Genomic DNA, 26,701 nt, shown 5'->3' with positions numbered 1-26,701 from the left:
TGGCTATATAAAACATACTTTGAGGATCAATTTCAGACTAAATGTTGCAGGAACTGTTTTTGCTGGCTTTGTTCTTTTAATTAAGCTTTATCTTCTGTTGTTTTAAAATGTACATTTAAAGGAGAAGGCAAGCAGAGGCAAAAGTAATGTACGAAAGCTGAGGAAAAATGTGTTAAAAGGAAGCCTGAAAGACAGCCTGAACTAACTTAACACTACACAGACTTCCTCTGTGTCCTGGTTTTGTCTCTGGATGGCCTTGTGGAAGTGTTTCCTGCCAGGTGGATTTAATGTACGTGCTACTTTTTAACCACAGAGAAATAAAATCTTCCCCACAGTCACAGGGCTTTAGAGTCATAGTTTTCAAGTCAATTCACTAGAGATTGCTAGTGACTCTCAGCACCAGCAAAGACTAAATGTGCTTAGTTTTCCTTTACTATTCAGTATGTGTGATGATCACAGCATGTCAAGAGAATTTACATGATAATATTCATGAGTAGCTGTGCAGGACATTAAACATAGAAACTTTAACTATGAAGGAAAGCGGATTTGGAAACAATATAGTTTCACTGAGCATTTTCACATATCAGTCTGTAGGTTGGCCTTGGTTCCTCTCTCTGAGACGAAACAAAGAGAAGAAAAGAGAGGAAAAGAGGGAGCGGACAAGAGAGGTGAGGCATGTTTTCAAATTGAGTAGGACAGAGCGATCAAGGGGGAGCTACTGAATGTGTGAGGGGTAAGAAAAAGATGGAAATAGAGATGGAGGTGGAAACAGGAGAAAGAGGGGAGAGAGGGGAGACTGGGTCTGCACAATAGGCTGAGACATGAATGCTCCTCGACACTCATTTCCACACATCCCCTTCAATTTCAACTCTCTAATGGAAGTGGCTTATTCGCCGCACCCACACATGCTGTGCACAAAGGGAGCATGCACACAGGAAAACAGGAGCACACATACAGAAAAACACGCTGCTAAGTGTGAACATGTGTGTGTAATACACAAAAAAATCTGTGCATATCCATTGTAAAAGGGCGCACGCACACACCAAAACTCTTGCTGGCAGGCTCAACCCACACACAGACTTTTTACTTTTTTTTTCTTTTAGATTAAACTGAAGACAGTCGGTGCAAAATTACACGAGCAAATGTACAATATGCCATGTACACAATGGCAAAACACACAAAAATGAAACACACAACCTGACTTGTGCCTGCAAATTTCCTCCCAGTGACATTAAGGAAAAAAGTGTGATGAAATACGCACACAGCACTCTGAGTGTGAGAGTGTGTGTGTGTATGTGTGTATGTGTGTGCCCAGCATGCATCACAGTGCCTGTCTTCAGCTTCCAACCTCACAGTTTGTGTGGGTGCATAAATGTGAAGGTCTTTAAATCATGGAAGCTGCTACTTCTGTGTGTGTGTCCATTTGTCAAGGCATACTCCCTTCTTCCAATATGGCTGTCGGTGTGTGCCGTCAATCATAAGGATTGTGTGTGTACGCATGTGCGAGGACGTGCAGATCCAGACGAGGTCACCGATAAGGGCTAGCCCTTTGGAGGCCCATCGCTCACCCACCTACAGGCTGAGCATAAATTACTACCCCAGCTGCAGCTACACACACTGATGTATGGACATCGGCTCCCAACTCCTGCCGTAATCAAGGCTTCTCTGTATCGTATTTTCCACAGCAAACTACCTTATAGGCTCTAGAAACGGGATCCTGACTGGAGTTTTGCAGATAAATATATGAGCCGGTGCGAGAATGTTAAATACACAAAAGCACTTAACATTAAATGACAACAGTCCAAACAATAAATGTACATTTTTGCAATGGCAATTCCTTCATCTCCAATTATTTATAGACGTAAAAGCTAACAATAATGGTGGCTATATCAATAGCTAATAATGTCAATGTTTTAATAATTTGTTGCATGTTAGATGTAAATTGGTTTTTTGATATCAAAATATGAAAAAAAAAAAACACGAAGAAGACCTGCTTAGATGCAAGTTGTCTTTGAATTTAACGTTTGATTAATTGCTGCTCATATTGTGGTTAATTACCATCCTTAACAGTTGTACAATTACATTAAAACATCTCGAGAAAGCCAAATTAAGTTCAGTCGAGGTTACGAAGGATTTTATGGACATTGCGTAATAATACATAAAGCTACAGTATGTATCTGTAACTTTTTGTGAGTCATTTATAAGACACTCTGACCGTTGTCCTCTATGTGAAAAATGTCAATGTAACACCTGAATGAAGTAAAAAGAAAAAAAATGTTTATGGCCACAACTCTGCAGGGTCCAAGAAGAAAGTAGGAATGTCATGATTAATTAATTTCACAATTAATCAAAATTAATTAATCATAACAATCACTTAATATCGTCACTTTTCATAAAAGATTATGTCGGCAGAACATGTTTTGTTATTGTTGAAAGAAATTTTACACCTTTGCAGTCTGAAATTATTTAATGCAAAACAAGCATGAAATTGCGGTTATTTCTTTGACAATAATCATACCAAGAAAATCTATAATGGTGACATCTTTGGTAGGGTAGTATAAAATTGTAATCAGCTACCTTACTTGTATGACTTATTAGTGCTTAGTTATTTTACACTCCAAGGGATTGTGTTGGCAAACTGAGATTATGGCACTTTGTCCAGTCACTGGTTACTTTCAGCATTTTCCATTTGCTATGAGAAACTAAATGAAGTTTAAATACTTCTGATAGCCTTTTTTTTAAATTAAATAATGAGCAGCTATTTTTCTGATTGTTTGTAGATGATATTTAAATAGGATGCTGCTCTTGGAAAAGTCTTAAGCCTCCTGTTGCAGAGAAACACGCATTATGCATTTGTGTGATTTATTGTTTCAAGTTTTCACATAGTAAGCTGGGGGTGATGCACCTTACAATGCACATTGTGGAACGTTTAAAAGTACAGTGGAAGAACGGGGCATCGAAGCCGATCTGGTGCCGATAAGCCTCTGAACCAGCGAGAGAGTTAGCAAAAGGAGGAATGAGTGATGACAAAACTCGCCACTAACAGAGCTGTCATCCTTCCATTCATTCATTCATTCATTATCCTAACCGCTGAGTCCAATGAAGGGTTGCAGGGAAGCTGGAGCCTATCCCAGCAGTCTTTGGGTGAACGGCGGGGTACACCAGCTCGCCAGTCCATCGCAGGAGCAGTCACCACTGGGCTAAAATAACAACATTGTTGTGATGTGTGTAAGGACACATTGATGTGGTGCTGAGCCACTTCTGTTTGGTTTGTGGAAATTAAAAGGAGGTACAATGATGAGTTGTTGCCTAATGTACATTTTCCTCACTTAAAACGTTACTGAAAGGTAAAAGAGCCTTCAGTCGACACTACCACATGAAGGACAAGAACAACGGAAACACGCCTTTTCACCCCTCAGTTCTACTGCAAGGGAAAGTACTGCGCTCTCGCAGATGATCACGGCCACTTCAGACAATGGGAGTGGTTCCACCAGGCACACTGTGGTGCGTTTCTGAAGCGTCGCAGAAGCACAGTCACGCTCTGCTTTGCTGAAATATAAGGCTCTTCAATTTTTGCTGCTTTGAAACCATGTCGGTCTAGAGCAGAGTAGATCATTCAGGCAAGATGTCAGTTGATGAAAAGCAAAGTGGATCTGGCTGATTTTTTACAAGTAAAAGGCACTCCACTGTGTATCTGCATCACTTCTACGTTCAGTGGAACCCCAGGGTCAGATCACTTGCAACATTCAGGCAATATAAGATTTGATATGACTTACCTGTTTGTGCATCTCAATGTTGAGCCCATAGGACATCTCGTAGTACTGGAAAAGAAAAAGAATAAAGCTTGAAGAAATCAGGCATCAAAGAGTTGTAAGAAAATGAGTGAAAACATTACATTGCAATGGGTGCGTGACAAATAGATCTTGAAATTGTGTATTTAGATTACACCAGTTGCGTCTCGATTCAAATTTTTTACAAAATAAAAGCAAGACTTCCAAAATTTTGACTATTACAACTGGGACTTGCAGGTGTTTCCACTGAAAAGCGTTTAGCCAGGTAGCTTGGTAGCATTGTTTTCAGGGTCAGAGGATTTATTATGGCTTTTCAAAGCCTATCTCCCTCATTTCTCTTTTTAATTCATTAATACAAAGACTTCTGTCTACTCCTTCATGTATGCAATTCTCACCATCTTCGTCTAAAATAAACCGGTCGTGTGACCAGCTTCGTCACGTCCGGGGATAAATGTGAAAAACTGTTTCCATTAAAATTTTGCGGCACAGTTTTATGTCAGTGTCTGGAAAACCACCTCATAAGAGCATAAAAACTTTTTAGCGATGCTTTAGAGGTTTTTCACAATGTAGGTGTTTGCATTGCCAGTATTTTTACTGCACTATTTAGGTCTTGCACCATTCTGGGGATAATGGAACGCAGCCCAAGAGGTGTTTCTAACAGCACTATAACTGAAGAAATCTCTTTTTAGATTAATAATCAGTGAGAAGAGGAAATTTAATCTTTCACCGGGATCTAAGACAATCCTTAAGTACAGTTGGAGCAGCAAGATGAACTAGAAAATATGTTTTTATTCATCCCCATACTATAGTGAATATTTCCAGCAGTTCTGTGAACAGTAATAGTTACTCTGGCAGACTGATGTGACGTGTACGTCATCGCTGCATGTTTTCATATTCACATGTTTGGCATCCATCATATTTGCATCTACAGATTAGCAAGGATCACCAATGGCATCTCATTTCCAATTCAACTGGCCGCTCATGTTCTCTTTGTTGTTTGCAGGTGTTTGTATGTGAGATGAGTTTTGAAGTTTCGTAGATCCCTGCATCCATCACACAGCAGCCGTGAGAAAAGTGACAGATTCATTCATGTGGCAAAACTGCCATCTCACTGCTGATAGCAATGAGGTGCCCAAACAGGTTGTATTATTGTATAATTAGTATCAGACACTGCACTATCTTGTAAGCTGCTACACATATAATATGTAATTTAATATGTAATATGCAGAATCAAAACTGAAATACACCTCTCAGCAGAAAGCATATGTGTCTGCTTTTAAGATCTTCCTGGTAACTCTTGAGACCAATTGTAAAAAATCTTCATAACTATTAAGCTTGTTACATACTCAGTGAGAAGCGAGAACTTTTTTCTTGTTCTCCAGGCCCAGAGAAGAAAATGACATCATTTTGTTCTCGCGGACGCGTTTGAAGACAGATCTCGACACATCAGGCTGGCAGAACTTTTTTCTTGCGGGGCTTCAAGAAGTCTCGTGTGATTGGTCGGACATTTGAGTTGGGTGTCGTTAACACGGAAAAAGCATGAAGCTGCTTTAGCGTCTTTGCTGTTGCAGGTAAAACGGATTGTTTTGATAAAACAGCTGATCGAGGTGGTGAGAAAGTACGAACATTTTTACATGTAGCCTTAAAACACTCAAATTAGCTCGTTAAATATGAAACTAGAAAAGCACTAGGAGAGCGGAAAACTGCCAAGCACAATGTTAAAGAATCCTTTTTAAAAATTCATGGACCTAAACGATGAGCCGAATCACCACCAAAATATAATCAGTTCTTTATTTTCACATTTCCAACAACTCTTGAAATTTATATAAAAATCGGTCCGTAACCTTTTGATTTATCTTGAGCACAAAGGTAAAAACTTAACCTCCTTGGCAGAGATAGTAACCGGGGTCTTCGCACATACAAGCAGACATCGCCCCCCTACAGTGATCTCTCCCCACTGCAGACGTGCTTCTCATGGATATGTATGGACCTGACAAAAAAGGTTTTTCTTGTTCTTGTTGCGGCCTCCATAGCAAGAACTCAGTTCTAGCTTCTCATGGAGTATGTAACAAGCTTTACAAGAAAGCACCAAAACAGTCTTCAAAAAAGTGACCATGCCAGTGCTGTTAATTAAGACAACAATCTTTTGTTATAGCGATTAAATATGAATACGTATGTGCATGGATCGGTGTGTCCTGAAACAAAAAGAAGGAAGCAACAATATTTTCAACGACCTTGGAAAATGGAAAGCAGCGCTCGCTTTAAAAACAGAATGAATTCAATTAAAATATATGCAGTTCTCCTTCAAAACGAAACAACTTCATCTCATTATGACACATTTACATCATAAAAACGGCCATTTCTTTTGATTTTATTTCTGCTAATGTACTCGCACAGAAACACACCGACATGCACATAGACACACATACACACACAAAGAGAAAAAAGCAACGGAGAAAGAAAAGAAGAGATGGTGGAAAAAGAGCTGCTTTTCTATGTGAATGCATTTGTGTGTGTATGTGTGTGTGTTCATTGTTAATAAGAGGGCCACCTTCTAGGCGTCAACCCTGTTAATCACCCACTCTGTCTGCAGGGGTCTGGCTCTGTCACTGGAAAACAAACAACACACTGATCTCTCTCTCTCTCTTATACACACACATACACACACACACAGCATTGTTGTTTTCTGTTCAATCTCACACTGACAAGTTCTTGTGTGTGAATGGGGGCGCACACACATTAATCACACACACATGCACGCTGTACTCTTCTCCGTAGCTGCCCACGCGGAAGCTCCCTAAAGTAATTACAGCACTGGGGAAATGGAGGTGCTGCTGCTGGCCGGGGGAGCGGGGCAACCTGATATGCTATTAGAGGAGGAGTGGGGAGGTCGCTATGGGGATACAAGACTGGGCCTGCTACTGATAGAGTGGAAGTGTGTGCGTGTGTGCATGATGTATTTGTGCATTGCTTTGTGCATGCATGAGCATGGATGTGTGTGTGCGTGTGTATGTGTGTGTGATTAAAGCAGACAGAAAAAGGCTCAGCAAAATTGCATTTGTAGTTCAATTTTATAGCAATATTTGGAGGTAAATCTAAAGATGGCTGCAGCCAAAGATCTATCTGTGTCCATGAACAATTTGATTATAACCCAAATAAAGCCCGTGTATACTCATATATCAAAGTATTACGGACCTAATTAGGACTGGAGCATTTTGGAAAAAGAATTAAAAAAAAACAAAACATATGGGGATGAAGGAGGCATTTGTCTTGCGTGTACAGAAAGCATAATGTCAGGCATACATGTGATGCATGCTTGGTTATCAGCAAATAGAGAATGGACGCTGAGACTCCTTGAAATGTCTGTTGACCTAATCGATACACACATGGGAGTGGAATGCAACTTGCATGTCAATAACAATTGCATATAAGCCATTTCCACAAATCGGCACAGAGGATTTTCTGGAAAGTCCAGACAATATAGTCTGGACTTTTTCCACTGTTCCTGTTCACACAGCACATCGCAGTGGGAGGCTTTGTGCTGGAAATGGACACTCTCAGCGGGAAATCAAAGGTAATAGTTCCAGAAAAAAAGCAGCAGCTCACAACCTGGGGTCCAGAAGCCCCCCCAGAAGAGCCCAGGGGGCCCCTCAAGGCTTTCCCATTCAGGGCCATTGTGATGTATGTCCACAGAGATGAGTTAAAGTGTGTCCGCGTAGTGTTTTTTTTAATCATCTGAAGATTTCATTCATATAGAACTGGCATATTGGGAGCCTGAAATTTTTTAAAACCAGATCCCAAAATGGATATCTGGGGGTCATCAAAATCTGCTTAACAATATTACAACAGGTGTAACGTAGGTCACCACAACAGGAAAAAGGAAATAAAGTCACTTTTAAGGTTACAAATTGAGCATCTAATCAATCTTTTGTCCATGTTCAGGGGTTTAGTGAGGTCAGCGAGCAGGTAGAGCTTCAGTATTTGAGCACTTCATGTCTATCCTGCTAACCTTGACTCTTCCTGCATCATTTTATCAATAAAACATGTCTGAAGGGGCACCTCAGGGCAGATGATTTGTACCTGTTTATTTTTTTTTCTGTTGATTTAACTTTGGCTTTTTTCAAGGACAGGACTCAGCCAGAATACATTATTTATGGTAAAAATCTCACAAATAAAAGCAAACAACCAAGCATGGCTTCAACACGGGATGACGCAGGGGGTCAACAGCTTTTAAGTATTTGGATGAAGGGGGTCTCTCATGGAAAATATGTTGGGAACTACTGTTACAAAGCACACAGGAGGCAGCATGGGACGCAGAAACTGTGCTGTGGAAACCACTGTTTCCTTTACAATTATATTAATAAGTGTGTTTCATATCTGCACGTATGCACAACAGCAAAGAAAAGAAACAGCAAGTTTTCCCAGAACACAAATATGCCGACATTCACAGCTCCAGCTCTGTTAATATGTGCTGACACACTTGCTTATCGGCTCATTCGCTGGTGATTAAAAATCTTTGCACAAAGTCCAGAACTGATGGGTTGGACATTTTCAGTGCGTGTGTAAAAGCAGCTAAACTTGTTCACACTTCTACCACACAAACATTAAATTCATGGATAAATTACTTGCTACATTAAGACTCTTTCCACACTTCCAGAAAATTTTTTAGAGATGTTGGCAGCTGGAAAGCCAGAAGTCTCAAGCAATTAATGTGGACATTTACTTTCTTAAATCCCAAATACATTACCAGTCAAAGGTTTGGACATACCGGTACTTTCCCTTTGGATTTAATGGGAAAATGTGTCCAAACTTTTGACTGGTACTGTATCTGAAGAGAAGTAAAGATTGGTATAGCAGTGGATTTGTGACAAGTGGTCAGAGACAATAACATCAGACAGGAAAAGAGGTTTCTAGATAAATACAAGGCATTATAGATCATCAAAAGTCTGCTGTTTGGCTTCACTTCAGAGTGGAATTTGTCAACAAAACTGAAGTGTTGAAGTCCCAGTAAACATTATAGCTGTGTGTGGACAGGTACATATATACAGTTTGCACCCTTTTTCCTATCTTTTACAGAAAAAAATTAAATTGAAGTGAAAAATCAAACATATTTTAGAGCAACATGTCATATGTGAGCAGATTCGAGACACATTATTCGCCTCTTTATTGTGGTTTCTAATATACGTTTTCCATTAATCCTTGATTAATGATAAAGCCAAGCGAAACAATTTAGGGGTATAATTTGGTTTGATGAATAAAGCAGAGCAATGGGCTCTTTTCTTTCTATAAATATAAAACAGCCATTTGAAAACTCAGACTGCTGATCTGATCTGCTGGTACAGTTGATCCCACAACATGTCTTCCCCATCTTAAATATGTTCTCTTTGTTTAAGCCAGTAAGAGGTGAGAGGCAATAACGGTTGTTCATATAAGCTACATCAACATTTAGATGTTTGTCATCTCTGGTTTCACAGCTGGGTTCATGCAGGTCACTCATTACAGTTATGTTACCAATGGTCCCCCTCGCGATATTAACTCTAAAGTATAAAGCCAATGCCTCCACATACAGACTGCTATAAACAACAACAATCTAATTAAAAAAAAGGAGCTTATTGTTCTGAGAGCTGAGGCGTGGTGGCACAAGTCATGGGATGAAAGCCTGTTCAGTCTCCACGAGACGCAAAAATTTTTTCTTGTTGTCGAGGCCATGAGAAGAAAGTGTCACCATTTTGTTCTTGCAGACGTGGTTAAAGACAGATCTCAACATATCGGGCAAAACTTTCATCATGTGGGGCTCCGAGAAGTACTGTGTGATTGGTCGGACATTTGATGTGGGCGAGGTCAAATGTCCGACCAATCAAACTGTGGGGCTCTGAGAAGTACTGTGCGATTGGTCGGACATTTGATGTGGGGGAGGTCAAATGTCCGACCAATCAAACTGTGGGGCTCTGAGAAGTACTGTGCGATTGGTCGTACATTTGATGTGGACGTGGTCAAATGTCCGACCAATCAAACTGTGGGGCTCTGAGAAGTACTGTGCGATTGGTCGGACATTTGATGTGGGCGTGGTCAACATGGAAAACTATGAAGCAGACAGTTGCTGCTTCTGCATTTTTGCTGATGCAGGTTAAACGGATTGTTTTGATAAAACAGCTGATCAAAGTAGTGAGAAGCTACGAACATTTTATGTGACACACAAAGCTATTTGCATGCAAAACACGCCCTGCTTTGGACGAATTTCTCATTTACAATGAAATAACCGAGACCATTGCGCATGAACGCACAGACATCCCTCACAGTGATGCCAGCACGCTGCAGACGAAGCTTCTGGTGGAGTAAGAAATGACTTGCGGCCTGAGAGCAAGAACAAAGTTCTCGCTTCTTGTGGCGTATGTGACAAGCTTGAAGAGACTTTTTATACAATTTTTCTACCTTCTACCTGCTATTGTGTCAAAATGACATTTTTTGCACTCAAATGTTTTAACTTTACACACATTTCTATTTGACTTTATGCCAACTTTTAGTTGTTGTATCTTTTGTTAGTCTGTAACTGATTTGGTAAAAAAAAAACAAAAAAAAAAACAAAAAAAAAACCCTTGGTTTGGTTCAATCAAGAGCATATCACAGATCTCTGAAGAACATAATGTCACAAAACTTTTCAATTTATCAGGTGCCAGTGCGACGACTCTCAATCCCATCATGCTGCAGAGGAAGGGGAAAAAAGCTTCCAACTAATAATTTTACACTGTAGACCAATGTAGCTATTACATACTTTTGATGATAGACTGGGTTTGTAACAAGACTAAAATAACAGGAAACAGTACCAAGTTGTGTTCTGCATCAGAGAGAAGTAAGAACAGAGGAGTACAAATACCAAACACTGATGAAAACCCTCAATTTTCCTTTCACTACTTGTGTTGATAATATCAGCCTGTGGGCTAGAAAACATTCCGCTCAACATTTTCCTGACCATCAAAGAAATCAAACAAACTTGGGTAATTGGGGAAACTGGGTTTCTTCAAATCATTCAAATGCTCAAGTCAGCAATTACCTGTACTCTAAAATATTTTCAATCATTAATGGTGCAAAATGTATAAGAGCAAATGCAAAATGAACACGAGCCTTGTGCATTTGACAATTTGCTGTGAAAGTCTGAATGTATCATTATAGCTAAGAAAGGTAGACAATTCCTGAATATGTATGCAAAACTGTGTCTGTGCTGAAAGACACACAGAGGAAATGTGCGTGTGTGGAGTTTGTGTGTCTCTGCTGGCCTGCTGATTGTGGTGAGAGCAGTGCGGCGGCGCAGATTAGATGAGATTAAAGCCAGTCAGAGGATCAATTAGAGGCAAAACATCAGACGGCTACACAGCTTCGGCCAGAAACAATGAGATTAGCCCTGAGGTGGAGCAGGGAGCAGGCGAGCACATCTGTGTGTATGGGAACATTTATGTGTGGAGAAGACTCCAGAGATAAAGACAAAGTGAGCTTTATGTGGTTTTTTTTTTGGTTTCTTTTTTTTTTTTTTATCTTAATGACTTTTTAAAAAAAAATATCGTTTGATATCTCTGTCGATAAGGTCCTTAAAAACAAGTCTAAAGAGGCAACAGGTCAACCATCGATTGCAAAGAATAGGTGACACATTAAACTCTAAAATATCTTCTTTTTAACCACACACCCCTGGAAATTACATGCTTGTCTTATGCATAAACTCCGACAAGACAAATGAGATTATTTGCTTATGTTTAAAAGGAGTGCAGCACTCTTGACTTTACAGTACAGATTTACAACAAACCTAATTAGATTTACCGGATAAAACGTTAATTTCAAAAGTAAAGAAAAATATTGTCACCAAGGGAAGATGAAAAGAGTGTACATAAACAAACAGTTTTGTTTATTTCTAATTGACATCAACAGACGTAAGAAAACATTTTGACAAGAATCAAGTATATTAGCTATGAATACTGCGCTAAATCACATTAAAGGAGATAAATCATTACATCTGATGCACAATATACAAACACAGGTCAACTTACCATGATATAATGGCGCTGCATTTCTGACTTCTCACTTGCCAACTTGTCACATTCAAGCTTCAAACTGGAAAGAAGGAAAGACAAGAAGGACAGTCAGGCCATGTTTTTCAGCTTGACAGTCTTTCCTCTAAAGTGCTGACACCAGGTGACTTTTCTAACCCCTTCATCATCATTACCTCCACTTTCACCCGCAGCACTGTCATCATTTTCATCATCGCTAAAACCTCCTCCTTCATCTTCATCTGCACCCTCGTCATTCTCATCATTTCCATCCCCGCTAACATCTATAATATCATCACCACCTCCGCCATCATCACTACCGACATCCTCACCTTTACGTGTCAGTGGAAGTGTTTTCGCTGCGTATGGCAGGTGTTGATTTAAAGCACTGGACTGAACTAGTTCTGGTCTGCACAGATGAACTTGCTGTGAGCTGCAGAACTGAGCTGAGTCAAAAACGTCTACACTTGGTGTTAAAGGATTCACTGTGACCCGGGCCTTGCGACAACCAATTAGTTATCATGTTAGCGCTGATATCGTGCTAGGTGACGGGACAGAGAGCATGTCAACAAGTAGGCCTTCATGGTCAAGTAAGGTTTTTAAAAAAAAAACAAAAAACAAAAAAAAAAAAAAAAACTTACTCCTCCATGTTTTTGACTGAAGCAGCCAGTTAGAACGCGCCAGCCTCAGAAGGCATTATCTACTCTCAGCACTTGTAAGATTCATCAAAATATGCAGAGACACATGGTGTGGGGGTTTAGATTTAGGAGAAGTCTGTAGCCTGTTTGATGGTGTGTGGATATTTATGCTGGGATGTTCTCCTCAGCTGTCTGCAGGTATGACAGCTCGATTACAGTGAGCGCTGGCAGTCTCCATCTTGCCTAGTCTTAACTAGCAGACTGAACACAGTGTTACATGCAGACAGCGACGTGAACTCACTAACACACACTGCCTTGTGCTTCTCCTATAATTATCACAGCAGATGCTGGATTATCAGTTTTTTTTACTTTCCTTCTCATTTTTTAAGTACAATTAATAACACTAAAACATACTTGACTTATTTTGTATCTAAATGGCAGCTTTAGATTGAGTATGTGATTCTACTTCAAACTGGTGTTTTAATTTATCATTTTAAAAAAATCCATTTGTTAGCAATTGGAATGAGATGCCGTATGGGTTGAAAAAGGCAAGGAGGTGCCCTTTAAGTAACAGTACAACAACGAGCTAAAAAACACATTCTCACACCTAAGGACAAGCACAAAATCTTAGGCCCAGTTTACACTATAATGGTAACACAGTAAAACAGAAAGGTTTCCTTGCTTTCTGGCATTCATTTACACGGTTTCAGATAGAGCTGCACAATTAATCGTGAAAAAATCGCAATCTCAATACATACTTGTATATGATCTTTAAAAAAATAAATAAATAAAAAAGACCACAAATGTACCACATTTCGAACTGGGATATCACTTGCATCAAATCATGCGCTCCCTTCTTCTGCCTCAACAAATGACAATGGCGGATCCTTGTACCACGTGATGCAGATGCCAGCTGGTAGGAAAAAACTTGGCGACTTTCTCGCTAAATCTGGCAAGTTTCCAAACCACCTTTGGCAACTTTTTTTTGTTAAAAGCGACAAGCAACAAATCTAGTGACTTTTACTGAAGTTATTTGAGACGTTTCTGGTGTTTTGGCGACTCACTTGAAAGCAAATATTGTTTAGCAGGTACTGTCACGAACGAGCAGTGGAAGCCCGTCCCTATCATAAAGCACTTACAGCCGGTCAGAGGAGCAGAGAGGACACCTGCACAAGTCTGCGTGCACAGTCAAAATGAATAGTGTGTGTGCTGATCCCATCCTGGCTTACAGAGTGGGATGTAAACTAACATTTCTGTTGTCTGTTTGGTCCATTCAGAATGTGAATGACCAGTTTAAACTGTGTCCAGTAAGTAGTTTAAAAAGTTGTGTTTTTGCCAACATATCTCCATGTCTTACTTTGTTTTTTTATGTAGTTTTCTTACTTTTCGTTTTTTTTTTTAGTCAAACAACAAAACAAAGTAACTCTGCCAAAGTGTCTCTTTTGGGTCACTTTGCTGTTCTAAAGTAAAGAAAGTAGCTATTGGCCGTTCTAAAAGTCGCTAGAACTCGCTTCATAACAACATTGCCTAATTTGCATAATTGACCATATGCGTGTAATGTAATGGACGTTGTAGGAGAGAGGAATAATGTGGGAGAAACAAAAGGTGAGTCAAAACCGCCCTAAATATGTTTAATACTATGAATAAAATCTTTTATGTTGTTTTTTTTTTTTTTTAAGTTTTTTAAAAGTTTTTTTATTTTGCCATTGAAATAGGCTATCACTTAAAAAAGTAGATTTTGAATAGCTTTAGACCCACATTGCATCGATCACTATTGTCCTCCATGTTAAATGTCAGAATATCAAATTTAACCAAAGGACTGTGGTGTGAAATTTCTAGCTTCATGTCCGACCCTCCTGTTGTTTATATTTTAAGAAACATACCTACCTCTCATCACCTTATGCACAGAAAAAATATTGATCAGGAATGTTACTATTAAAATCATTTAAAGGTTGTGTGTGTAAGAAAAGACAAGAGAGACATTTATTGATTTTATGTTCAGTGTCAGCTGTTGCAAAGTTGATGTCCTGGTAAGATGTGCAATAAATATTTATGCTGGAAAAAAATCATGAGAGAATCGTGATCTTAATTCTAAACAAAAAAAAAATCACGATTCTCATTTTATCCACAATCGTGCAGCAGCAGTCTTAGAGTTTTGGGTGGATAAAACCACAAAAATTTGACAACGGCCTCCAGAGTAAAATTTTTGTGTTCCCAAAGTGAGTATTATCCGTGTAAACTGGAATCAGAATTTGTATGTAACAGTTACATCTTTCACATCATCCTGCACTTGTGCAAGCGGACCCTTTTTGACTTATGTAAAGCACAACAACAATGGCGGTCTTTCATGAATTTGTTCTGGTGACACAAACGGGTAGAACATTTATGCCATTAGCCAAGACGCGTAGGTCACGCGTAGGTTAGCATGCAATACTTCTGTTGTGTTGGGCCTATGAGAACACAACACAACACAACACAACACAACACACATAGCACACTTGGCTATGTCATTAGTGTTTTAATGCCTTCTAGAGGCCCGGCAGGTACACTACATTGTTTCTGGTTCTATTTGCGTTTTCCCTGCACAGAGATAGTTGTTAATCTGCTGGCATGTAAAAGCATTTCTTTTCCAAATATGCAAAGTTAAAAGTTTTGCGTTTTGCATAAAAACATTGTTGTGATAACAGAGTTGGAGATTCCTGACAAACAAAATGAAAACAAACTTAATTCATCAACTAGAAGTACTGACTTACAGCTTATTCCCAATTCTCCCAGTAGAGCTGCAATTCAGCAAAAAATATCCAGGCTGAAAATATACACTGATCATCCACAATGCCAAAAGCACTGAGAGGTGAAGTGAATGAAACTGACTGATGTAATTTTATCTTAACTTTTATATGATTGTTATTCTGACACATACCACATCTACATGTTTTCGCAGACCCCTATCATGAAGACATTGGCTACCTCCTCTACACCATTAACTACTTTGGACAGTAAGATAAAGAGACTACCAGCCAGAAAGTTGATGGATTAATTTCTTGTTTCCTCTGACTACATGTCAGAGCGTCCATGGGCAAGACACTGAACCCCACGTTGCACCTTGATCTGTCTATCAGGGTATGAATGCGTGTGACATGTATAAAGCAGTGAAATTGTTTATTTTTCTAAAGTATCCCTATTAACTGAAGCTTAGGGTCCATTCACATCAGGATAGTCCACTAGACTTGGTCCGATTGGGGACTCGGCTCAGTTGTAGGGGGTAGTATCCATTCAGACCGAGATCGCGTTCACGCTGTGCTTTGGTCAAACGTGCCAAACCTTTACAATAATATATCCCCATTCACACTAAAGGTGATGCTGCACTAGCATTTAGCAAAAGAGAGGACAACACTGGCGTGAAGAAGAAAACTCTGCTGCAAGTTAAACATGCAGCATGAAACTACCGCTGTTTTATTACTTACTAAGTATTTAACCACAATACAATGCTACATCAAATGTAGGAAGTGACTTTTTTTGTAGTCAGCTTCCTGTGTTTGGTCAGCTTGAAACGGACAGAAAACTGTGTTTGTAGGTGGACGGAGTCGGCTTCTTTGATCCAAATCTTTTGGCGCATTTACATTGCCCCAAACGAAGCAGACTTTCTGAGCAAATGGACTCGGTTTCGAATTAAAAAGACTGACATTAATGTGTCCTTAGTTGAAGCTAAGTGGGATGAGCTAGTCTTCTTTGGGTCCATACAAAAACGCCAAGACACAAAACAAGATACAAATTTAAATTCATTTGACAATGATATGCAAAGTATAATAATAGTATAATAACAATAGAAGTGCTGTATGAGCGTGTGTGAATGGGTAAATGTCACATGTAGTTTTAGTGGTCGATCTTAAATTTTTGTGAGACTGCCCCTGAGTAGCAGCAAAATGTGGCACCAGCAGAGACTGTACAGTGAAGACCACCCAGTCACTGCTGTCATAAAGACAAAGACAAATGTGCCTGTTTCAAGTTGGGACCTAAAGGCTGTAAGGTTACCAAGTTCCATCCTGACATCCAGCTCTGAAACTATCACATCACTGTCCATACAGTAAGGGAACACAACAATCTGAGTATGAGAGAAACATTTTTGCCATCTTATTTAAACCGTTCTGCTCCTCCAAAAACACAAAAGCATGCAATATCCAAACAGCATCACTAATGTGTACCGATTTGAAAACAATGCGTTTGTCAGCTCCTCCCCATCATCAATTCCCTTCATAGAAGTCCCAGAAATTATTTTTTCTGCTTCTGAAAGTCAATCTGACAAAATAATGGCCACATGTAAAATTATTCTTTAAAAAAAAAAAAAAGAAAAAAAAAAAAGATTAAAGTCTGCAGTGACAACACGTTAAATAAACAAAGACTTTATTCATCTCCAATACTGAGCAATAAAATATTAGGTGCTTTTCAAACACCACATATCTAATTGCTTTTTAGATTTTATATTTCAGTGCTGAAGTTGCCAGAAATGACTTGTAATAAAATACATATTTTTCTCATGCTGTGTTCATGTGATCACATCTAATGAAGTTATATCTTTTTCTGGTGAAAAGGACATCCCTTGCTGGTACAAGAAAGCATGACAAGAAATGTACATTGCTTACTTTTATGAGGTGTGTAAAGACACTGAGAAGGAAGAAACAACACTTGATCGACTTGAATCTTATCAACAAGCTCATGTCCATCAATGTAAAGAGAATAGACTAAAGAACTGTACTGGTTCCACCAAAACGATATATAAGGAACTGGTTTCAGGATGGATTAGGCCATGTCTTGATGTTTGCAAACAAAATTTCTGTCAGAATTAAGCTGATTTTGATTATCCTTGCATGGCACATAATAAATATCAACTTGATACTACTTACATGACGGTTATTTTATTCTGTTTACAATCCATGTGGGTGCATGAGCAGCCTCTGCTAACCCAAAACATTCCCCTTCACACCTACATAAAAACCTTCCTGCTGTCCCTGTGTATATGCGTAGGCTATGTAGCAAGTTGTCATGACGACAGGTGTCCTCATCGCCAGCCTACCTTGGATTGGCTTTGTGCCGCCTCTGATTGCTGCTCAGCAGCCCCAGGGTCTGCACCGCTGTTCTCAAACGACACTTTGATGGAGTTTTATTGCCAATTCTTCCGTCTCTAAATCGCTCCTGCTGTCATCTTTATTTTGATTTATGTATTCCCTGATCTATTTATGCACGTGAAATAGGGGAGGGGGAAAAAGGTGGGGAGAAAAGGGGAAGATGGGGGATGGAAAGAAGAAGACAACGACAGCTACAACGCTCTGTACTACACTCAGGGGAACGCCTGCGGTACATTTGCCTTTAAAAGTCTTCAGCAACAGACAAGCAAAGCGCAGCGGCAGAGTGCTACAAAGCCTCATTTGTGGCTCCAAAGCACCCCCACCCCATCCCAGCCCTCCTCCTGAGTCAATAGGCACTGTATGCATGTTCTGTATGCTCAGACAAAAGAGGTATTCTTTCAACTGCGCCCTGACTCTCTGAAGAGGGTTAAACGGTGCGGCTCACTGTTGTGGGAATAACAAAACCAAAAGCGAGGAAAAAGACACGAAGGGTGTTATTCCAGCCTCAGAATCCGCTACAAACAAGAGAGACCAGACCCAAGCTGGGATTTTACTCACAATGTGTTAGGCTTTCATGTGCCTTTTACAGTCTGTAACTGGCTGAGGTAAGCTTCTGGAAGGTTCTGGGAGTACAGGTACAGAGGAACAAACCAACCTTCACCGGAAAGAAGATGGCTTTCAAAGACACCACTTTCACAAAGAGGATTTCTCTCTGTGATGCTGACCCTGTGGCAGCTCCGTCTTCATAACAGTTATCAAATGAATCAGTGAAGGTCAAACTTTGGAGGTAGTTCAGACCTCTGAAACTGTAGCAGTGTTTAAGCGGTACAGTAAGATCCATAGCCGGGGGAAAACAAGATCAATTTAAGTATGAGTCAATAAACAATGTTTCTTGAGTGTACAGTGATGTAGTGGAGGTACATAGAACAATACCAGTCATCTCAGTTTTATCTCACTAACAATAAAGTACTCCGAGTTTATATTAGGATTTTGTTACAGATAAGTGTGACATTTTCAAACTAAAAATACATTTTTATACAAACTGGTCCAAACTCTTATAAATTCTAATGAATTTTAATTTTATTTTTGCTTCTTACATCATCTTTTGGTCCTATTTAAATCTTGCTGCAGAATGAATTTATCCTTTCTTATTATCTATACTCAATTCATAACGAAGATGTGAAACCTACTTTTTTAAGAAAAAAAAAAAAGACATTTACAAAAGTGCTTAGACTGTTTAGACCTTTCATTTAATGCTGTACTTAAGTACCTGTGGTAATAGTAGAGGCCTTAAGTCTTATTGAAAATGGTCCCACAAGCTTGCCAAGCTTCTACCTAGATAATTTTAGTATTTTTCTTGATTCTTGATTTTTTATAGAAACATCCAAGTTCAACCAGTTTGGATGTGGAGATAATTTACTGAGCTCAGATCAAGACCCTGGCTTGGTCTTCGTGTTTTCTTGATAAAGTAAGCTTCTGGCTGTTGTCTTTTTCAAATGCAAACCTTTTTCAGTCATAAGTAAAGATCCCGAGCTGTATGGGAATTTGTATCACTCAGGTTTGCTCTGTTTTCCTGTAATCACATTACCTCTATTGTGAACTCTAAATTACAGAAAAAAAATAGTTCAGAATGATGCTGGCATATGACAAGTTCTGTGTCTGGTTAGCTTCATACTTAAGGGTGGATCTACTACTGGTTTGCATGTACTAAAACGTGCAAATGTAAATATTATCAATTTAACATCTGTAATGTGATCTATCCAATATGAGAGCAATTTTGCTCCTAGAAGTTGCGTCTATATTTTACATGTTTCAAAAGGACGTGCAAACAGTCTACATGGGCAAGGCCTGTAATATATTTGCTGGTGGCAACGTGTCACGTTACCTTGACTTGAACACTAGAGGTGTTCATGCAAAAAAGTGCAACAACAACTGGAGGTAAACACAATGACGAATAGTTTTGAAGAGTGTCTCTCAGACCTTATTGGCAGCTACAGATATTTTTATACATATTCCTCCCTGTTGCACGGTGACCAACACTTGTGCCTAACATTTAACAACAGATTGCTAAACTGTTGTTTGTCAAAATGTAGAGGAAATATGACGTTACCAGTGGATTGGCCTTTTCAGTAGTTCAGAGTCCTGGTGCCCTGTACTGGCCCCTAATGATGACCTCCGGTATTGAACATTTTGGCCACAACATGCTTGCATTGTTTTCAGCAAGTATATGAGCTTCGCCTAGCAACTGCTTGGGACTGCATCTGTCATTTTTCCTCATGTTACTTACAGACCATTCCAATGCAGCTCTCAGGTGCATGCTGTAAACATTAAGACTCTCACCGGCATTCTGATCAAACTGTGCGTTATGAGTCTGGGCCCATAGCCTGTTAGCATTATCCATGTACACAGCGTTTAACGTGGCATAAGCACAAAATAGATGTACTGCTCTTTGTTTCTGTGAATCTATTACGTTTGTGGGAACACAACACTTTTATTTAGTACACCTGACATTCCTCTCCCAATCAGCTACCTCAAATAATCATGGCTGCCAGAGCAAAAACAAACAAAAACATGCCTTCAGAAAAATGTCATTGATAAACTAGGATGAGAACACATCTTAACAGTCATACATGCAAATGACAGATTTTGTATGTCTGAGCTGAGGTCCCCCAACCTCGTTTTTTGATGTGCTGTATAAGTCCTAAATGCCAAGTGGTCACGGTTATTAGGTTTCCATGCACTCTACAGTCTTTAACTGAGACCAAACAGGCGCTTCGCAGTAGCTGGATTTGGCAGAGTAACAGGAGCAAATGACTGCGACTATGTGCAGCTTGTGTCCCTTGCAGACACCAAGTATGTATACAGAAATCACAAGTACACTCGTTCGCTTATTGTATTGTGTGTCGTGATGCCAAAAGCTTATTTAATGTCATGGTAAAACATGTAGTGTCAATGCAGGATTCTTTTATTTTGAAAAACAGTTCTCTGTTCTCCAAGTTGCAAGCTGCTTTTTATTTTAGAAACAAGAGACTGTGTTATTTTAATTCATGTTTTCTTTGTTTCTTCTTAACGTGACAGTGCATACCCCCTACACTCACAGCTGTTTTATTTGCAGATGTTTTAATTAATGCCAGAAGGCTATTTTGTTTGTTCACTTTTCTATTTCTTTATATCGTCTTTTTGGTTCATCCCCTGTTGACATTTTTTTTTACTGCCATGATTTTACTAATCATTTTTCATAAATTTGCTCCCATACAGTTTGTTTTCTCTTCAAACTCGCCATGCTGAAAACCACAAAACACGCAAAACCCTAATTTAAATAGGGATTCTTCTACATGTTTGCACCTGCCATCCATTTATGCAATGACTTTTGGTAAAACACCCAAAAAAAAAACATTCAGTTCCAAGCATTTTGGGATCTTAGTAGATCTGGTCCTTAAGAGTTGTTCAAGAGCCTTTTAGCAAATTCCCAACAGGCTGTTATGTGCCTTTTATTGAGGAATGTATCCTGTGATCACTTTCCATTTGAAGCCTGATTGTAGAGTACTATATAAATGATCACAAGCTTCTTCTTTGTTTAGAAAGAAACACAGGGTCTCATTAGTAGTAACCACTGGCTTCTAGGGCTGCGAAATTAATCGGATTTTGATCGTGATATCGATTTTGGAGGCCACAATTAGATAAACCTGATCGTCAACAATATTTACATTCAAAACGCAAGCTCTGCTGCTCTCATCACTCAGGTTCTCAACCAGTAGTCTGCCAATCACCAGGGGGCGAATGCGTGGTTAAGCCTTCATTAAGCTGCCCAAATACCAAGCACGCACACCTTTTATTTTACCAGCAGCCAATTACGTATCGTTGAATTTGTTGGACATTTGAGGTGGGCGTGGTTAACACGGAAAAGCATGAAGCGGAAAGATCCTGCTACCGCATTTTTCCTGTTGCAGGTAAAACGGATTGTTTTGATTAAACAGCTGATGGAGGTGGTAAAAAATATGAACATTTCAACAACATGTGGCATTAAAATACACGAACCCTGCCGCGTGCACAACCCGCCATGCCGTGGATGAAGTTGCTCGTTAAATATGAAATAAGCACTTTCATTGCACAAAAAGCAGGCCTCGCCACCCGCATTGATCCTTCCCGGCTTCAGACGAAGATTCACGTGGAGGATGTTACAAGCTTTAGACAGATGAGAGCAAGTCATGTCGAGAATGGAAAATACAGCTGCATAAAGACTGGATAAGAAATATTAAAAGGTTGTTTACAAGTGGTGCAATAAAAATACATGTTTTTCCAGACATAATGAATGATCGTGATTAATAATTGTGATTACAATATTGATCAAAATAATCAAAGATTAATATTTTGATCATAATCGTGTAGCCCTACTGGCTTCATGGTTAAATCCATGACCATGACACTTCATATCTAATTATTTCATTTGGCTGCATCTCTGTTTGCTTCCAACCTTCTCCCACTTCTGTAAGTGTCATTGTGGAGTACTAAATGGAAAATGGAGGGGAAAATTCTTGAAAGTAAATTTGAGCCAAATCAAAAACAAAATATGGGAAACTTGTGAAGTTCTGCAAACTCTCGGTGTTATTTTATTTCATAGAGGCAAAAAGAAAACAAAACATTTGAAAAAGCTATCTAGGTATAACTACAAAGCTTTACCAGATAAGATACTATGGTGTATATTTTTTCATTAAAAAAAGAAATAAACCTGCCAAGATACATATGCAAGTGTGTGTGTGTGTGTATGTGTATGTGTATGTGGCGCCAGGGTTTTCTTTTTGCACCTGTGGTACTGTGCTTGAAGAAACTGGAACTCATCCTTGATCCTGTCACAGGAGTCAGAGGTTGTGAATTTCAGCTGCTGCGATGAGGCCTGCCAAAAAAGAAAAAAAAAAGAAACATTGAGAACCAAATGGTGAGCAAATAAAGAAAATATGAGTTGAATAACGGACAAAAGGAGCCAGATGAGAGAAAATTAATAAATTAAAAACATGAACATGAAATCAAGCAGTTTTTGATTTGCCATCGTCCAATGACAACAGTAGTATAGAGAAGATGGTTGCCAAATATGTTTCCACATTCACAAGGCCAAGTGACAGAACTGAGTAGATTCTAGTTCAAAACTCTGTTCATGCAAAAAATTCCAGTAAGCATACCCCTTGTTCCTGCCAGATTTTAATGCTATGCAATGGGTCTGTTTTACATCTCAATAACTAAAATTTTATGCTTGCACGCAAGTCTAACCATAAGACAACTATAATAATCCACAGATAGATTTAAAAATACCCCTAATTAACATTTTATTGGCAAAACCCAGCCTAAATCTGCCCATGCTCTGGCACTGGCAGAATCTTTATAGTGGTGAAAAATCCACATGAGTCATTACTCAGGGCTGTTACAAACAATAACTCATGCAGTAAACCTTTACAGAATATTGACTGATGACTACAGACTGAGTCAAACCTATGTGTGTTATTATTTCAACATTCTTTATAGTATAAGACTTCATACAGCAAACTACATCAGAGGTCTTTTGGAAAGTCTGGATGTTATTATTAGTCTTGATTATAATTCTGTTCAGACTACTTCCCCCAGGCAGGAGTGGACAGGCTAATTGTGTGTAGAACAGAGCGAGCATCAAATCCAAATAAACCTCATTACTACACAGCAGGCTACAAAATGGATCAGGTGGCGGCTCAAAATCATTCAAAAAAATAAAAGAATAAAATATTGGAAATCTGATCTCAGGAATCTAGCCACTGCCATTAGGAGTGACCAGTTTCTTTGTGCCCTACTACTCATGACGTATCACTCACAGATTTTCAGTCACAAATGGTTTGCTTTGCATTTTGGACAACCTTTCCCAGAAGCTATGCAAAGCAACAGGGCTGCTTCAGATTGTAGGAATGAGCCTGCTTCCATCAAGGACAGCATTGTTGGGGAAGAATGCTGCCAAGGATAAAAGAAAAGGAAGAAAACTCTTGCAAGGCTACGACAAATGATAACCTCCACCATTACACTTTCAAATGTCATGAGAAGTGTTGACATTATGCTGGGAACACACAGAAACCTCCGGCCCACAGGCCGTTGCTCAGAGACAGACTTCTTCCTGTAAAGCAGAATAACCCTCTCAACTATCTTTTCAGCCGGTATGGCATGTACCAAATTCAGGAAAACAATGGCTCGGCTGTACTAGCCTGTGCCACACAGAGTGTGTGTCAGCACAAGGCACTTGGCAACATGAAGCTGTGCAACTGACACCAAAATGTGTGTGCATGTTTTGTGTGTGTCCAGATTGCCCTCTTTGCCAGAGGGGAGTGTTGTTGCTCCAATTCTGATTCCCTGTGAAGCCCAGTATGCATATGTTCAAAATACCAAAGTTTTAGTCAACTGCCTGGGGTAGTTAGGGAAAGGAAGTGTAGGTGGATGAAGATTAAACAAAAGCAGACAGTTTAAAAGGCCAAAGGAAAAAAAAACGAAGAAAGGAAAAGGACACGATCTTTCTGCAGACCTCAATTAACCAAACATCAAAAGCCACAAAGCACAAAGACGTGGATTTTTTTTTTTTTTTTTTTTTTTTTTTTTTTTTTTTTACTTTTTATGGGGGCAATTGAGTATCAAATACCTAAATCGTACCCTGATAACTTCTTGGAAAAATAAAAAACTAGTAAATCACTTAGACAGTCCACCAAGCAGTTCATTTCCACCCATATTAGGAAGAATTCTTTAAAAATTCCTGCGTTCGCAATTCCATGCCAACAGACAGACAAGACAGACAGACAGATAAATGTGGGCAAAAACATAACCTCCTTGATGGAGGTAAATGTCATCTGCCAAATTACAATTAAGAGAGGAGAAAAATAAGAAAAGTTGTACAAAGAAGGCAATGACCACACAAAATTATTTAAGACATCAAGGGACTCATTTTGGGTTTTAAAAAGTAACAAGGCCATTTTAAATACTGTATGAAATAAGCCATCTTATTGTCAAACAACAAATCAGCAGGACCACCTGACAGTTCCACTCAGTCAAGCGGGACCACATATAAATGACTGACATGTCTGACTGGCTGCTCCTCAGCATAGTCAGCTACAGCACATCTCTTGCTTGAGACTTGTAAAATGTTATTATTGATGACGTTGCTATCTTTGTACGCAAAAATAGCAACACTAAAATGCATTCAAAGGATTTTATATTTATTTAGAACTCATTCTCACTTGGACCTGTGAATATAATCACACACACACACACACACACACACACGCACAAATCAGTTCTAAAAGAAAACTTATTTCACTTTTTTTATGTCTTTGCTACTCAGACACAAACCAAACATACACAGGGCCACATGTTGAGGGATATTACTAAAATCAATTTTCTGTTTAAACAAATGTTGGTTTCTACATTTGTTTTTCCGCTTTCCTTTCAAAAAGAAAAATGCTCTTTGGCTATGTTCAGCCAAAACATTAGATAAAATGTCTAAAAGAGTTCTTTTGTTTATTTATTTTTTTTTGGTTTAGCTAAATAGTAGGTCCCCCTCAGGCAGAACTGATGCTCATTGGCTGTCATCTCTCAACCCTTTATTTATCACAATGTACTTTTAGCTTGGTACTTTTGAGTTAAGTCCCTTGACCTTGATGACAAGAGGCCTGGGTTTCTTTTCCAGTGGTTTTTTTTTTATTTTTTTTTATTTTATTTTAAAGGGAATACAGCTTGCCAGTGGGGATCCACAAGATCAAAGAAAGTGTTAGGCTATGGTCAACACATGGTTGCCTGTGGAAACTAAATGTTACACCTGACCTTCCACCTGAAAGTATTGTGTAAATCTAAACACAGATCAGAGCTCTTTAGCAAAAAGGTTACATTTTCTGACCCAACCTCGTAAAAGCCCTCAGTCTCATGTCAGCTGCTATTCATTTGCAAGTTCAGCTAAATGTTAAAACACTTTCTACCCTAGTGCATTACAAACAGGATGGGAAAAGAACAGGGTCAATTTAACTTGTTGTGTTGATTTATGCAGAGAACCTCTACATTGGGCAAAATTATATGCAACATATAAAAACTGACAAAGATATGAAGAGTAACACAAAACTATGTTGTATTTCCCAACGATCATTTTTAATCAATATCAACAAAAATAGCGAAAATCCTGCACAAAATTTCCAGTGCAAAAGTCTGAAGGACAACATTTACAGTCTTTCATGCTTTTGCTGCCAAGCAATCATAGAATGTGGTCCTAGCCAAACCCATCCAATATACAGAGCTAACAATGTTTATTATCTCCTCTGTCAGTGACCAAAACAAGGTGCTCTATGGGGCCCTGAGAGCCCACAACAGATGGATGCCCATAATGTTAATGAAATACTGCCGTAATATTGTGACACATGCCATCTGCTGTGACAAAAAAAAAAAAAAAAAAAAAAAAAAAAAAAAAGTGGCTGCACGCTGTGTGAATGAATATGTGTGTGTGCAAGAGGGAGGCTAGGTTGATATTTGTATGTGTGTGTTGTGTTTTGTGTGTGCGTGTGTGCATGCTTTTGTTAGAGTAACAGAGAAATAGTCGAGACAAGGTGAATGGGTTTGGGAGAAAAAGTCTGTATAAGAGCAAAGAAAGATTTTGAATTGGTACATCAGGAACACAGCTGTGTGTGTGTGTTTGCATCTGTATGTGGATGTGTTATAAGGCTGTTATATGTATGATGCCCTGCTGCAAATGGAACAAATATTCACTGCAATGAATCACCCACACAAGGATCCAGCATCCCACACACATGCTTCCTCACATGCAGAATTTGCATAGCACACATGCATGCACACACACACACGCAAATTTGGGTGTGCAGAACCTAAATGTAGGACAATCTCTAATTTGATTCTGCCCTGCTCCTTTGAGACGTAATTAAAGCATTAAAAAGCTTTGTGGGCTGCTGAGGCAATTGAGACAGTCTTCAGCGAATAAATGGGATTCATCGTTTCAGGAAATTGCTGCCCCCCCCCCTCCAACACCCCCACCCCATCCAACAAACCTTAAGCCCACTCATCTTGGGCAACACACACATACACACACCACACCCTTCCTGGCCTCATCATTT

General features: G+C 39.2%; 1 protein-coding gene across 2 annotated transcripts in view; it reads right to left on the bottom strand.

Annotated features, from left to right (window-relative positions):
• tle5 (TLE family member 5, transcriptional modulator) overlaps window positions 1-26,701 on the bottom strand; it is a gene marked incomplete at its 3' end in the record, with an annotated part of 54,653 nt that overhangs the window by 10,875 nt on the left and 17,077 nt on the right. For both annotated transcript variants that reach the window (XM_079245319.1, XM_079245320.1), the window contains exons 2-4: window positions 22,394-22,482; window positions 11,828-11,891; window positions 3,777-3,821 (exon numbers count right to left, since the gene is read on the bottom strand). In XM_079245319.1, coding sequence (XP_079101445.1) covers window positions 3,777-3,821; window positions 11,828-11,891; window positions 22,394-22,482 — 198 coding nt within the window. The remainder of the gene's footprint in view (window positions 1-3,776; window positions 3,822-11,827; window positions 11,892-22,393; window positions 22,483-26,701) is intronic.

Source organism: Telmatherina bonti (assembly GCF_933228915.1).
Source record: "Telmatherina bonti genome assembly, chromosome: 8".
In the NCBI taxonomy this organism is placed as follows: Eukaryota; Metazoa; Chordata; class Actinopteri; order Atheriniformes; family Telmatherinidae; genus Telmatherina; species Telmatherina bonti.
The sequence above is the reverse complement of the archived record's forward strand: the minus strand, read 5'-3'. Positions and strand labels throughout refer to the sequence as shown.